The following is a 10,926-nucleotide window of genomic DNA, read 5'->3' as shown; positions in this document are numbered from 1 at the left end:
GAGAGCCCATTTCATGTTTTAGTCCACTAGGACCTCAGATTTTCTACTGGATTTGCCCTTCCCCATCACCCTTTCCCTACCGAAGATCTCTATGAGGGATATGGGAATAGCCATCAAATAAAAGAGCAAGGGGGTCAAGCAAGTTCCCCTAATCTTTATCCACCACACTCATCTTTTTTTAAAAACAAACAAAAAATTTTTTAATTTTTTTCTTTGGGTTTGTACAAGAAATTTACAATGTGAAAAATATACAAGTGAAAAACGAGGCCAAAAACCTGGGTGTGGGGAGGGGCCACTTGGTCACAAACACAAATAAACATTTCTGAGTTCTTCCTTTGGTCTGACTACAGCCCCCTCTCCCCAGGAGAGGGGGTGCAGAGCTGGGACCTGGAGATCAGACCCCAGTCCTAGCCCTGTCCCCCAAAATGGGCAGGGTTGGGGGGCAGGCACATCTGGAGCAGCTGGCGCTATCTGGCTCGCTCTCGCTTTGGGATGGTGAGGAGAACGTGGAGATGAGGGAGCCCCTTCCTTTTCCGAGACCCCTGGCTGAGTGGGCTGGGAGCGCTGGGGGTGTGTCGGGTTGGCAAAGTAGCAATGGCAGTATTTGGGGAGTGAATGAAATAGGTCGAGTGAGTAGGAGCCTTTGGGTGACAGTGAACACAGGGACCTTCAGGGAGTCTGATCCAAGTCATCGGGCAGCCCTGAGTCCTTGGCAGAGGCCCAGAGACCTGTATCCCAGGGACTAAAGGCCCTTGGGCCCTCAGACTTTGAGGCCCTCAGTGGATCTGAGGCTACTGCCTGCTTTCAGGAGACCTCCGTGCAGGGGGGGTGCTAAGGCCCTAGATTTCGGTGGCAGTGATCTCCTCCAGGCAGATGCAGGGTGCTGGCTCCGCCAGGCCCAGGTCTGCGAGTTCCCGGGCCTCCAGCTCCAGACTGAGCTGCTGCAGCTCCTGCTCCAGCTGCCGGTTACGTCGGTACATCTGGATGTAGTTGTGCTGCAGCTGCTTCTGGTATCGGATCACCTGCTCCTTCTCTGCCTGCCAGGCCAGCCGCTCCCCCTCGAAGCTGTCCCGCTGCTCCTCACCTCGCCGCCGCTCCCGCTGTAGCTCTGCCCGGAGCCGCTCCACCTGGGCCCGCAGGCTGCCCCCGACCCCAGCGGCGGCCCGCTGTGCCTTGGCTTCATCACTCTCTGCCAGGAGGAATGGGTCAGCAGCGGCAGGTGGCACAGGGGGTTCCCGGAGTCCGGCAGCCTCACTGTCCAACTGCCCAGCTTTCTCCCGCAGCCGCTCAGCCTCTTGACGGTGCCGCTGCAGCTCCTGGGAACAGGCCTCCAGCTCCAGCTCCCGTGTCCGGGCCGCCTCCTGGAGGCCCCGTGCCCGGCCCTCACTGACCCGAAGCGCTGCCCGGGCCTCCCGCAGTGCCACGCGCAGGGCCACCAGCTCGCTGCCCTTCTGTACCAGCTCTGCCTGAGATTCCTTCAGTTGCTGCTTCAGCAGGGAGATCTCACCTGACTTCTGGCACACCTAGGGGTAGGAGACAGTTGGAAAAGATGGTGAGAAGGTTCTCCCAGGTGGCCAGGCCCTGACATCAAGCTGGGCATTTGGGGAGAGGCAGTTTGATCACTGTACCTATTTTACAGATGAAGACACTGAGGCAGCTATTCATTGGCTAAGGTGGAATATAGACCCAGATCTTCTGGTTTCAAAGCTGGGGTCTTTAAACCATCATGAAGCAGCAGCTTCATGCAGGTTTGGCAGGAGTGGAAGCAGCAAAGGGCAGTGCCTGCATTTCCAGTTGGGAGGCACTGCAGTATCTTGATGAAAAGCACAGACACTGGAGCCAGACTGCCTGGGTTCAGATCTCAGCTCCACCACTGTGTGTGGAGTGTGATCTCAGGCTGGGTGTGATCTCAGGCTCTATCCCTTCTGGGTCTCATTTTCCTCACCGATGAAATGAGGGTGTGAACAGCACCCAACTCACAGGGTTATTACAAGGATTAGATGATACTCTACGTTACTTGCTTCGAGTAGCAGTACCTGTCAAGGAGTAAGCACTACATTCTCATTCTTACTATTGGTGGGAAGGCAGTGGATGGGAATGTCACTAGCTACCTGAGCACTTAGAGCAGAGCCATGAGGAGACCAAATGTGAAGGCCCCCAAGGAGACCCATACCCAGAAAGGGAGGTCAGAGTGGGGAGCCTCATCTCACAAAGGTGAGGAAGGGGAGGCCCTCTGGGGATGGCAGGTGAGGGGATGTGGCTGGGCCCCTCCTTTCAAGGCTTACCCCCTCACTGAAGGCCCTGCTCCCTGCCCCTCCTGGTACAGCTCACCTCCCACTTGGTCTCCTCTAGCCGTGGCCCGAGCTCCCGTTGCTCCCGCTCGAAGGCGGCGCAGCGCCGCTCCAGCTGCTCACGTTCCTGCAGCAGCTGCGCAAAGTCGTCCTGTAGCTGCCGCTTCTCCTGCTGCAGCTGGAACACCTGAAGCTGCAGCAGCTGTTGGGCCCGCTGGGCCCGGGCCACGCCATCCTCTCGCAGAGCCTCTCGCTCACGGGGCCAGTGCCGCTGCCGCTCCTCGTACACCTGTGGGCGAGAGGACAGGCCTGGGTCCTGGAGGCTTCCCCACACCTCAAACCCTGGCCACCCCCAGCACCCCAGTCACCAACTGCCCTGGTGGCCCACTGTCCTGGGCTCAGGGAAGATGGATTCAACAGTGACAATAATTAGGATACCAACAGTTACAACTACTTTTATGAAAAGAAAGACAACAACAATAGCAAGCATGTGTGTGGCACTTCCCAGGTGCCAGGCATTGATCTAAACACTTTACACCCTTCACCCTGCTTAATCCTCAATGATAACCCTCAGGCTAGGAATATCCCCATTTATGGTGAGTAAACTGAGGCTCAGTACAACTGAGTAACGTGCTCAATCAAGTCTGAAAGACAGTATATGGTGGTGCCATGTCAACCACTCTACAGTTTAAGCCAGACAGCTGGGGTGGGGATGGGGGTCACCAGCCCAACACCTGCCTCTTAGCAGACAGAAATGCGTCTTGTATGCCCAGCACCTGTGGATGTCCTGCCATGCCACCCCCATCACTGCCACTGACCACACCTGGCACATGGTCACCTCACTCTCGTCCAGACTGTCCCGCAGCTGCTGCAGCTCTGCCTCCCGGTCTCGGAGCTTTCCTTCCAGGACACAGTGCAGCAGGGCCTCGTCCGAAGGGGGTGGAGGGGGTGGAGGGGGTGGGGGTGGGGAGCGTTCCCCACAAGAGCTGCTGTCAGGGGAGGCCCGGGGACCGCTGCCCAAGAGCCCCCCAGCCATGCGACCCCCCAGGGAGCCTGTGCTCTTGCTGGAGGAAGATCGGCCGCTGTCTGAGTGGGAGGGCCCAGTGGGGGCTCCTCGGGCTGGCCCCGGCAGGGCGCCCCGCCCAGGGCCGTGGGAGGGCAGGTGCCCGCCTGGGGAGTTGGTAGCCGGCTCGGCACCCCCGGTGCTGTAAGTGGGCAAGCTGGACAATGAGTTTCGGCCGGAGTCAGACAGAGTCCCCGATGGGCAGCCGCTGGCCCAGCCACTCAGTATCAGGGGTTTGTCGGCAGCCGAGGAGGAGGAGGAAGAGGAAGAGGAGGCCGGGCCCCCAAACAGCTGCGTTAGGCTGCCTTGGCTCCCCGACGGTCCGGTGGCCCGAGGACCCAGGAAGCTAGGTAGGGATGGTACCCCTCGAGGTTTGGGCAGCACTGGCTTGAAGGCTGTTGGGCGGATCACAATTTTCTCCATGTTCTGAAATGAGGTGCCATTTGACAATAGGGATGAGCCGCCCAATCTCTCAAAGCCCTTATCACACTCCCTGCCCTCCCATCCGGAGCCCCCAATCCCCATATAGTAATAACAATTGCTACCACTGGCTGAGGGCCTCCTGTGTCAGCTTTACTTACGTCAGGCAACTTAAAATGTACTTCTCAGGTTATTACAAAATCCATGCAAGCAAAATATTATCAGTATTGCATACATAGATGAGGCAATGGAGGCTGAGGGAGTTACAGGCCTTGCTCAAATGCAAACACACAGTAGCTATATAAAACAGTATTTCTAAGAAGTTAACATTTATTGAGTACCTATTATGTGCCAGGTACTAGACTAAACACTTTACACATGTTATTAGATTTAATTCTCCCAACAGTCCTATGAGCATTGACCTGTTACCTCCATTTTACAAACACAGAAACTGAGGCTCAGAAAGGTTAAATGACTTCCCTGAGTGAGGTAGAGCTGGGATGAGAACCCAAGTCTGGTGAATCTGGAGCCCATACTCCTTTCTATAAATAGATCTCCAAATTTCAGCTTCTCCAGGGGACCTCTGGTTCCACCCAGACCCTCAAAGGAAGGGCTGGTCCTCACCTTCTCTAGCTTTCCAGAGACAGGGATGAGCTTTGGTGGGGGACCACGGAGGTGGGCATTGCGTGCCCGCTGCTCTCGGGCATCTTCAAGGTCACTGCTTGGGCTGGGGGGTGACTCTGTCCGGAAGTCCTCGTTGATGTAGGTAAAGTTGGTACCAGGGACAGCCTTCCTGGGGGGCACAGCTGGGCACAGTGGCTCCTGTGCCTCGTAGCCACCCCGCAGCAGCCCATCCTGCTGGCGGAAGAAGGTGGGTCCAGGGGGACCATGGTGGCGAGGAGGAGCCGGCCCCCCAGGGCAGGGCCGGCCTGAGATGAGGCTGCTCACGCTGCCCATGACTGGAGCTTGTGGGGCAGTAGCGGCCTCAGGAGCGGGTTCCAGGGGCACTGGCAGTGTCTGCACAATGGCCATGGCAGCAGAGGCTCAGGCCTGGCCAAGGGCCTCCAGGGAAACCTGTGAGCAGGGAAGTGGCATCAGAGTCTCTCCATCTTGAGCTCCCTCCCTGTATGAAGTCCTGAGTCCCTCCTGGTCCTTAGTCTCAGGTCAAACAGTCCACCCAACACCAGTGAAAACCACTGATATCCTCCCCCTAACACATCCCCTCTTGCATCTTGGCAAGAACCTCCATCCTCCCTGGGCCCCAGACCACTGCCCAATTCTGGTCTGAATAGGGCTGAGGACTGAATCTATCAAGTAGGGATGATGAGGGAATGGGGGTCCCACAGATGCCAGGAATCAGGGAGGGAGCCCTCTGTACCAGCTCCTGGCACTGGTCCCTGTTTCCCTGGGACAGGTGGACTCATTAGATGCAGTCTGGGCAAACTCAGGGGCGCAGTCAGCAACTCAAATGGTAATTAGGGAACAAAGAGCTAAGGCCAGGCAGTGCCCAGCCTCACCCAGCTGGGCCTCAGTTTCTCCCAGACAGAGAGGCGGCAAGGGTGGAGCTGGTCAAACAAGAACCAGAGCTCTTAGGGAGCCCACAGGTGCCCTCTGGGGTCTCCTGCCTCCCAGAGGTGGATGCAGGCTCATGCCTATTTCCATGACAATTCCTAGCCTCACAGCACCCAGTCAGTCAGACCTAAAGAAGCCTCTACAGGCCCACTGCCAACCTCTATGAAACCTTTTAGCTTTTGACATTCCCCAGAGTAACTCCAAAGGGATGAGAATAGAGGCTCTACCATCACCTCTGGCAGCTGCTCCAGGGAAGAGGGCTCCACCTCCCCAGGCCCTGCTCCTTCCTGGAAGCGGATAGCAAGCCTCCACCCGGAACTCCCTCCCTAGTCCTGAGGATGAAGACCAGGGCTCAGGCATCTGCTGAAGTCATCATGCAGAGCGGGGGCCAAGAAGTGGACAGAGAACTGCGTAGGAGTAGGAGTGTATGCATTTTACTTATTTGTGCGTGTGAAACTGCACAAGAACATGAGCACTGTGTGTGAAAACATGAGTGTATGTGAGTACACGTATGTTTGGATAGATGTATCAATACATTCAGATATATACATGCATGTATACATGAAATCATATGGGCATACCTTACAAAAATCTGTGCAGCTCTCTCAGAAAGTATGTGAAAATTATAAATGCATACATCAGTGAATCTGTGATGTATGAGTGTGACTATGTCAGAGAATGGTTCGATGTCCATTCATATATACATGAGTTTATGTATCCGACACAAGTGTGTGAACGGGAAATACTGCACAAGTGTGTACAGAGTGTTGTGTGTGTATGTGAGAGGGTGAGAGTCTGGGTGGCATGCAGGGCCAAATGGGTGAGTGGGAGCCTGGTTTTTGTCACTCACTGGAGTGTGTGGAGAGGAGAGACACATTATTCTTTGCTTGATCTGTTCTCCTTCATTCTTGCTTGTGTTCCATTAAGTCCACCCTCCCCCACCTCCCCGCTCAAGTCAAAAGATCTGGAGGTGTCCAGACTGAGGGAGGAGGAGCTGGGAGCCAGGGGTGGGGGTGACTGGTGCCCTCGGAGCAGGGGTGGGGATTGAGTCCACCCCACAAGTGCCAGTCCTGAGCAAAGCCGATAGAACACCCCCTCCTCTGCCCTCTCCCAGACCATCCAGGGCATGCAGGAAACCGCGGGGAAGGGGCTTCCCCTAAGGCGCCAAGAAGGCTGGCATCTCGGTGTGTTTCCCCACTTCAGTGAGCACAGAGAAAGTGGAAACTGAGGGGAGGAGACAGAGAGATTCAGACAGGGGCCCAAAGGACAGGAGACAAAGACGAAGAGCGGCTTCAGGGCCAGGCGGACCCAGTGAGCTGGGGTCCCCGCGAAGCCAGGGGCCCCTAAACCGAAAAGAGACGCTGAGCTGGGCCCTGAGCGCCAGACACCCACGGAGCCAAAGCCAGGCGCCTGGAAAGCCAGGCCCAGCCAGCCTGGCTCCCGCTCTTGGAGCCCGAGAGAAAAGGAGGGGCAAGTGGAGGCTCCATTTTGAGAAATGCGTTTGTGGCTGTGGGAAGGGAACCCCTCGCACTCCCCAACATCCTTGAGAAACCGCTCCCGTACAGCACACACTGCCCTGCTCGGTGGGCCGGGGGCGGTTGAGGGCTGGATGCAGCCGGGGCCCGAGGAAGGTCTGGCCTAGGTCGGAGTTTCCCACAGACCTGTTTTGGGGGCAGAAGAGTTCGGGAAAGTCTCCCCCTCACCAAACTCCAGGACCATCCAGCGGGATCAAGTCTGAGATCACGAGTTTCCATTACGAGACAGGAAGCTGAGAGCCCCCAATCCGCCCTCCGGAGTTCACCCCCCTCCTTCCGCCTCTTCCAGAAAGTGGGGGCAGCTGTGGAATGCCGCCTCCCCACGGGACCTCCGCCGCGCAGAAGTTGGGGGCGCCCCCAGGTCGCCTCCCAGCCCCGGCCCCCCCTCACCTCCACCGCGCCGCTCCATGCTCAGCCCCGGGCCGCCCCCAGCGCTCCACAGGCGCGCCGCCCGGCTCCAGCCTGCCGCGCGCGGCCACTCGGAGCGGCCCGGTCCGACCCGGCCCCGCCTCCGCGGCGCCCCCGGCCCGGCCTGGCCCCCGCCCTGCCCAGGTGGGCGGTGCAGCGCGGGGGAGGGTCCGAGGGGTGACCCCGCCCCCGGGGCGCGGACACGCGCAGGCACCCGGCGTCACGCGTGTCCGGCGGGGCGCACGCTGGAGCGACGCAGCGGGGCTCAGATTCCCTCCCTCCGAGGCGCGATGGCTGTGTGTCTGGGGCTCGGTCGGCTCAAGACTAGGCGGCGGCGGGTCACCCTCTACCCTTACTTGGGCCCCGGGGCCAGCGGCAGCTGGTCATTGTTCGAGCACAAAGGGACAGGCGCCGCGGCAGCCGCCCTTCCCCCTCCGCTCCTCTAGTCGATGCCTCACCCCCAGGCACACTCTCCGGCTTCAAGAGTACAGAGAGGGAGGTTGGGGGTAACCTAACCCCCAACTCTGGGCCCTGCGTCCCGGCACAAGTCAGGGGCCGACGCTTGGTGGGTGCCTGCCCCACCCCCAGCGGCTTGCAGAAGGCACTCTAGAATTTGCGGAGGCGGCGCCACCTGGCGGCCCGTTCGGAGAACACACCCAGCTACCCCCAACCTTGGGGGGCCCCTACCCTTCTCCCCAGTGCTGTACTCCCTCTCCGGAGAGCCCAGGCCTTCCTCGAGCGCGGTTTTTTGCTCCCCAACCTTCCCTCAGACTCATTTGCTAAGAGGTCAATGCTCAGAGAGAGACGTCCCCTGGGCCCCCAAAAGTCACCCCAGTGGGTGAGCTGCTCCAAACCTACAGGCCAAGCTTACGCCAGCCTCACAGCAGACAACGTTCCAGTCTTCTCAGGGTCAGGGATACTCTCACCCTCTGGCAAACAACACGGTCTAAACACCCACACGACCTTTCCCACACTCAGTCTCAGACACAATCACTCAGTCTGTCTGGTCCATCAGAAGATTCCATGTCCCTTCTTGCCATAATCAGGCCAACTCACAGAGATACACTCAGTATCACGGCTAGTTCCTTTGTACCCAGTCACAATCTTGACTATACTTGTCTCCCAAGCATTTTTCACACTATGACAGTCTTTTTCACAGTCACAAAGACAACTTCTTAAACATATACGTCGTATTTCACAAACATTTTATCACACAGACTTTCCCATAGGGGTCTCTGTGACCTAACCAGGTCAGCTGATGCCCGCATCCCTGGGCAAGGACAGCCTTCTGCCCCCTAACCCCGCCCCCCAGAACTAAGGCCTGCCAGAGCTCCTCTGCCCCAGGAAGGAGCATTCCCCCCGCCCCGCACCCCCCTTCCAGGCCGCAGCCTGGCCGGCTCTCAGTTCTATTTTTAGCTCCATGGAAAGAGTTGTTTTCTTTCTTTTTCCCTGGAAAGGGAAACATAGCCCAGCCACCCTCAGGCTCACCCTAGACCCTCTTGCCTCACAAGTACAGACTGAGCCCCACCCCCATAGAGACCCCCTCTTCTGGCCTTGCCCTGATCCCAGCCTCCTGGGGCACCAGGAGCCTCCTCCCCTTTCTGGCAGCCTGCCCAGAAGCTCAGGCAGCAGCTGGGCTCAGCGTGTGTGTAGGGGTGGGGGGGTGAGGGGTAGCGGGGGAGAAGGAGGCCGAGGGCCGCTGCCCACTCTCATTCGCTGGGGGGAGGGGGCCGTGTTCCCTTCTACCAGAGGGAGATAGGCCCACTCTGGTATAGAGAGGATGTGTACGGTTATGCATTCTCTGGGGAAGGGGGACTCCTACTCTTGCATGAGTGGGCTTTCTGCTCCTACTTTGAGGGGAGGAGCTCCCAGTTCCGCAAGGAGGAGTGTAGTAAGAAAGGGGACCCACAGGCGCTCGCGCAGCTGCTCCCCGGGGCTGGAGGTCCCGGAGGAGGCTGCTGTACACTGCCAGAATTGCGCCCCCCTCGGGTATCTTCAGGAATGGGGGCAACATGTTCCGGGGAAGGAAGGTGAGGAGCCCAGGTAACCAGCCCAACAGTCTCTTGTCCTCCTGCGCTACCCCAACTCCAGGGGGCGTTGTGCTCCCATTCCTGGGGAAGGGCTTATCCCCTCCGGGTGGAGAATGGAATACAGCCCGGCAAGGTATCTTTCAAACTCGCTTAGTACGGGGGAGGGAAGTTCCCGCCGCGAGGCTCCCCCCGTACAGCCCACGGGTCTGCGAAGCGATCACGTGCTCAACGCCTGTTTACGTCTTAGTCTTCACCTGCGGGCAGCAGGGAAGCCGGAACCTCCGGAGGCGTCCCACCTGGCCCGCCCCCGTCCGCGGTCACTGGGAGGCCCTTTTCTCCCACCTTCGTCAAGTACGCGACGGCAGCACACCCTGCCCACTGGGGGTCCGCGCGGGCCAGCGGCGCTGATCTGCCGACAGCAAGCGAAACTCATTAGGCGCGTCCGCCCCGCAGTGCACGTGTTTTCGGGTGTCTCCAGTACGCGCGTGGGTCTATGTACACGCGTGTGTGCGCCCGTCGGTGTGAGTTTTCGTGTAGGTTCCCTGTTCAGACTCTTCGCCCGCGGCCCCTGGACTGCGGGGCCCATCTCTTCACCCCAATCCCCCGCTTCCCGGGATCGGGAAAGTTCACTCCGGGGCGGGGGTGTGCAGGAGGCGAGAGTTCCTACACCGCCGCGGCGCCCCCACTCACTCACCCAGCGCTACCCGAACCGCCGTTCCAGCTCCCGCCTGGCTCCTGACCCAGGGCCGGCACCTCCTGGCCGCAGATCCGCCGGCTCCCCAGCGCGCTCGCCCGGGCTTGGTGGAGGGGGCGGGGCGGCTGAGGCCGCGCCCCCGACCAAGGCAGGGGAGTGGTCTGCCCAGCACCCCCTCAGCAGCAGATCTGGTACCCTGCCAAGCAGTGTCGCGACGGTGGCCCAAGACTGCCCCTCAGACTTCTGACTTCGCAGCTTCTGGAACTGGCTTTTGATCTAGGAAGGGGCCAGTGGCGCCACAGCTAAGCTAAGCTACCTGGCTGCCCTAACCAAGTTGGCTATAGGGCTTTACTGCCACCAGCCTCTGGTCTGTAGGGAGCCCAGCCTGGTCCACTCTCAGCCCACTCCCCAGACACAGGGAAAACCCCTGGGAAGCAGACGCAGTAGGCTCGGATTTCACCAAAACAGACCCAGCCCTTCCTCACACACACCTCTGAGGTTGGGGCTGCTCAAGCAGAACCAACACTTCCCCCTCCCCCGGAGTAGGTGTCTGCCCGGTGAGCAGGCTTGCCAGTTCTGGCCCCACAGAGTGTGGTCAGGCTTCTCTTAGACTTATAAAGTTCCACCCACAGGCACAAACAGGAAGTTGACCTGTATTGCACCAAAGGGTCCCTCCCTCCATGGCACCCAAGGCAGCCTGTGGGAGGGCAGACCGTGATGTCTACAGGTATCTGGGTCATATCTGCAGCCTGAGTACTTGAGCAGCAGGAGCCCTTTGAGTTGATTCTCTTCTGAGACCCATCCCCAGTGAAGGGATGGAGGACCAAAGCTGCCCCCTTACAGCCAAGTGGGTTAGTTAATCTGAGGACAAGGCTGCAGATCCAGTTGGACTCTACTGGGCCAGGCTGTGCCT

At 58.9% G+C, this 10,926-nt stretch overlaps 1 protein-coding gene across 5 annotated transcripts; it reads right to left on the bottom strand.

Annotated features, from left to right (window-relative positions):
• Positions 1–173: 173 nt before the first annotated feature.
• Positions 174–10,115, bottom strand: LZTS2 (leucine zipper tumor suppressor 2). 5 transcript variants are annotated; one of them, XM_055560366.1, is made up of 5 exons: positions 10,014–10,115; positions 4,399–4,848; positions 3,115–3,780; positions 2,332–2,580; positions 174–1,523 (listed from the first exon to the last, which is right to left on the bottom strand). In XM_055560366.1, the coding sequence occupies exons 2-5, from the start codon at positions 4,804–4,806 to the stop codon at positions 840–842; spliced, it is 2,007 nt and encodes a 668-aa protein (XP_055416341.1). In that variant the 5' UTR covers positions 4,807–4,848; positions 10,014–10,115; the 3' UTR covers positions 174–839. The 5 variants fall into 5 exon arrangements, with proteins under 5 accessions (XP_055416341.1, XP_055416345.1, XP_055416343.1 ...); XM_055560370.1 differs by having other exon boundaries at positions 3,130–3,780; XM_055560368.1 differs by lacking the exon at positions 10,014–10,115 and adding an exon at positions 7,272–7,401.
• Between the last annotated feature and the right edge of the window lie 811 nt (positions 10,116–10,926).

The sequence above is a fragment of the Bubalus kerabau genome, chromosome 22 (assembly GCF_029407905.1).
Source record: "Bubalus kerabau isolate K-KA32 ecotype Philippines breed swamp buffalo chromosome 22, PCC_UOA_SB_1v2, whole genome shotgun sequence".
Lineage (NCBI taxonomy): Eukaryota > Metazoa > Chordata > Mammalia > Artiodactyla > Bovidae > Bubalus > Bubalus kerabau.
The sequence above is the reverse complement of the archived record's forward strand: the minus strand, read 5'-3'. Positions and strand labels throughout refer to the sequence as shown.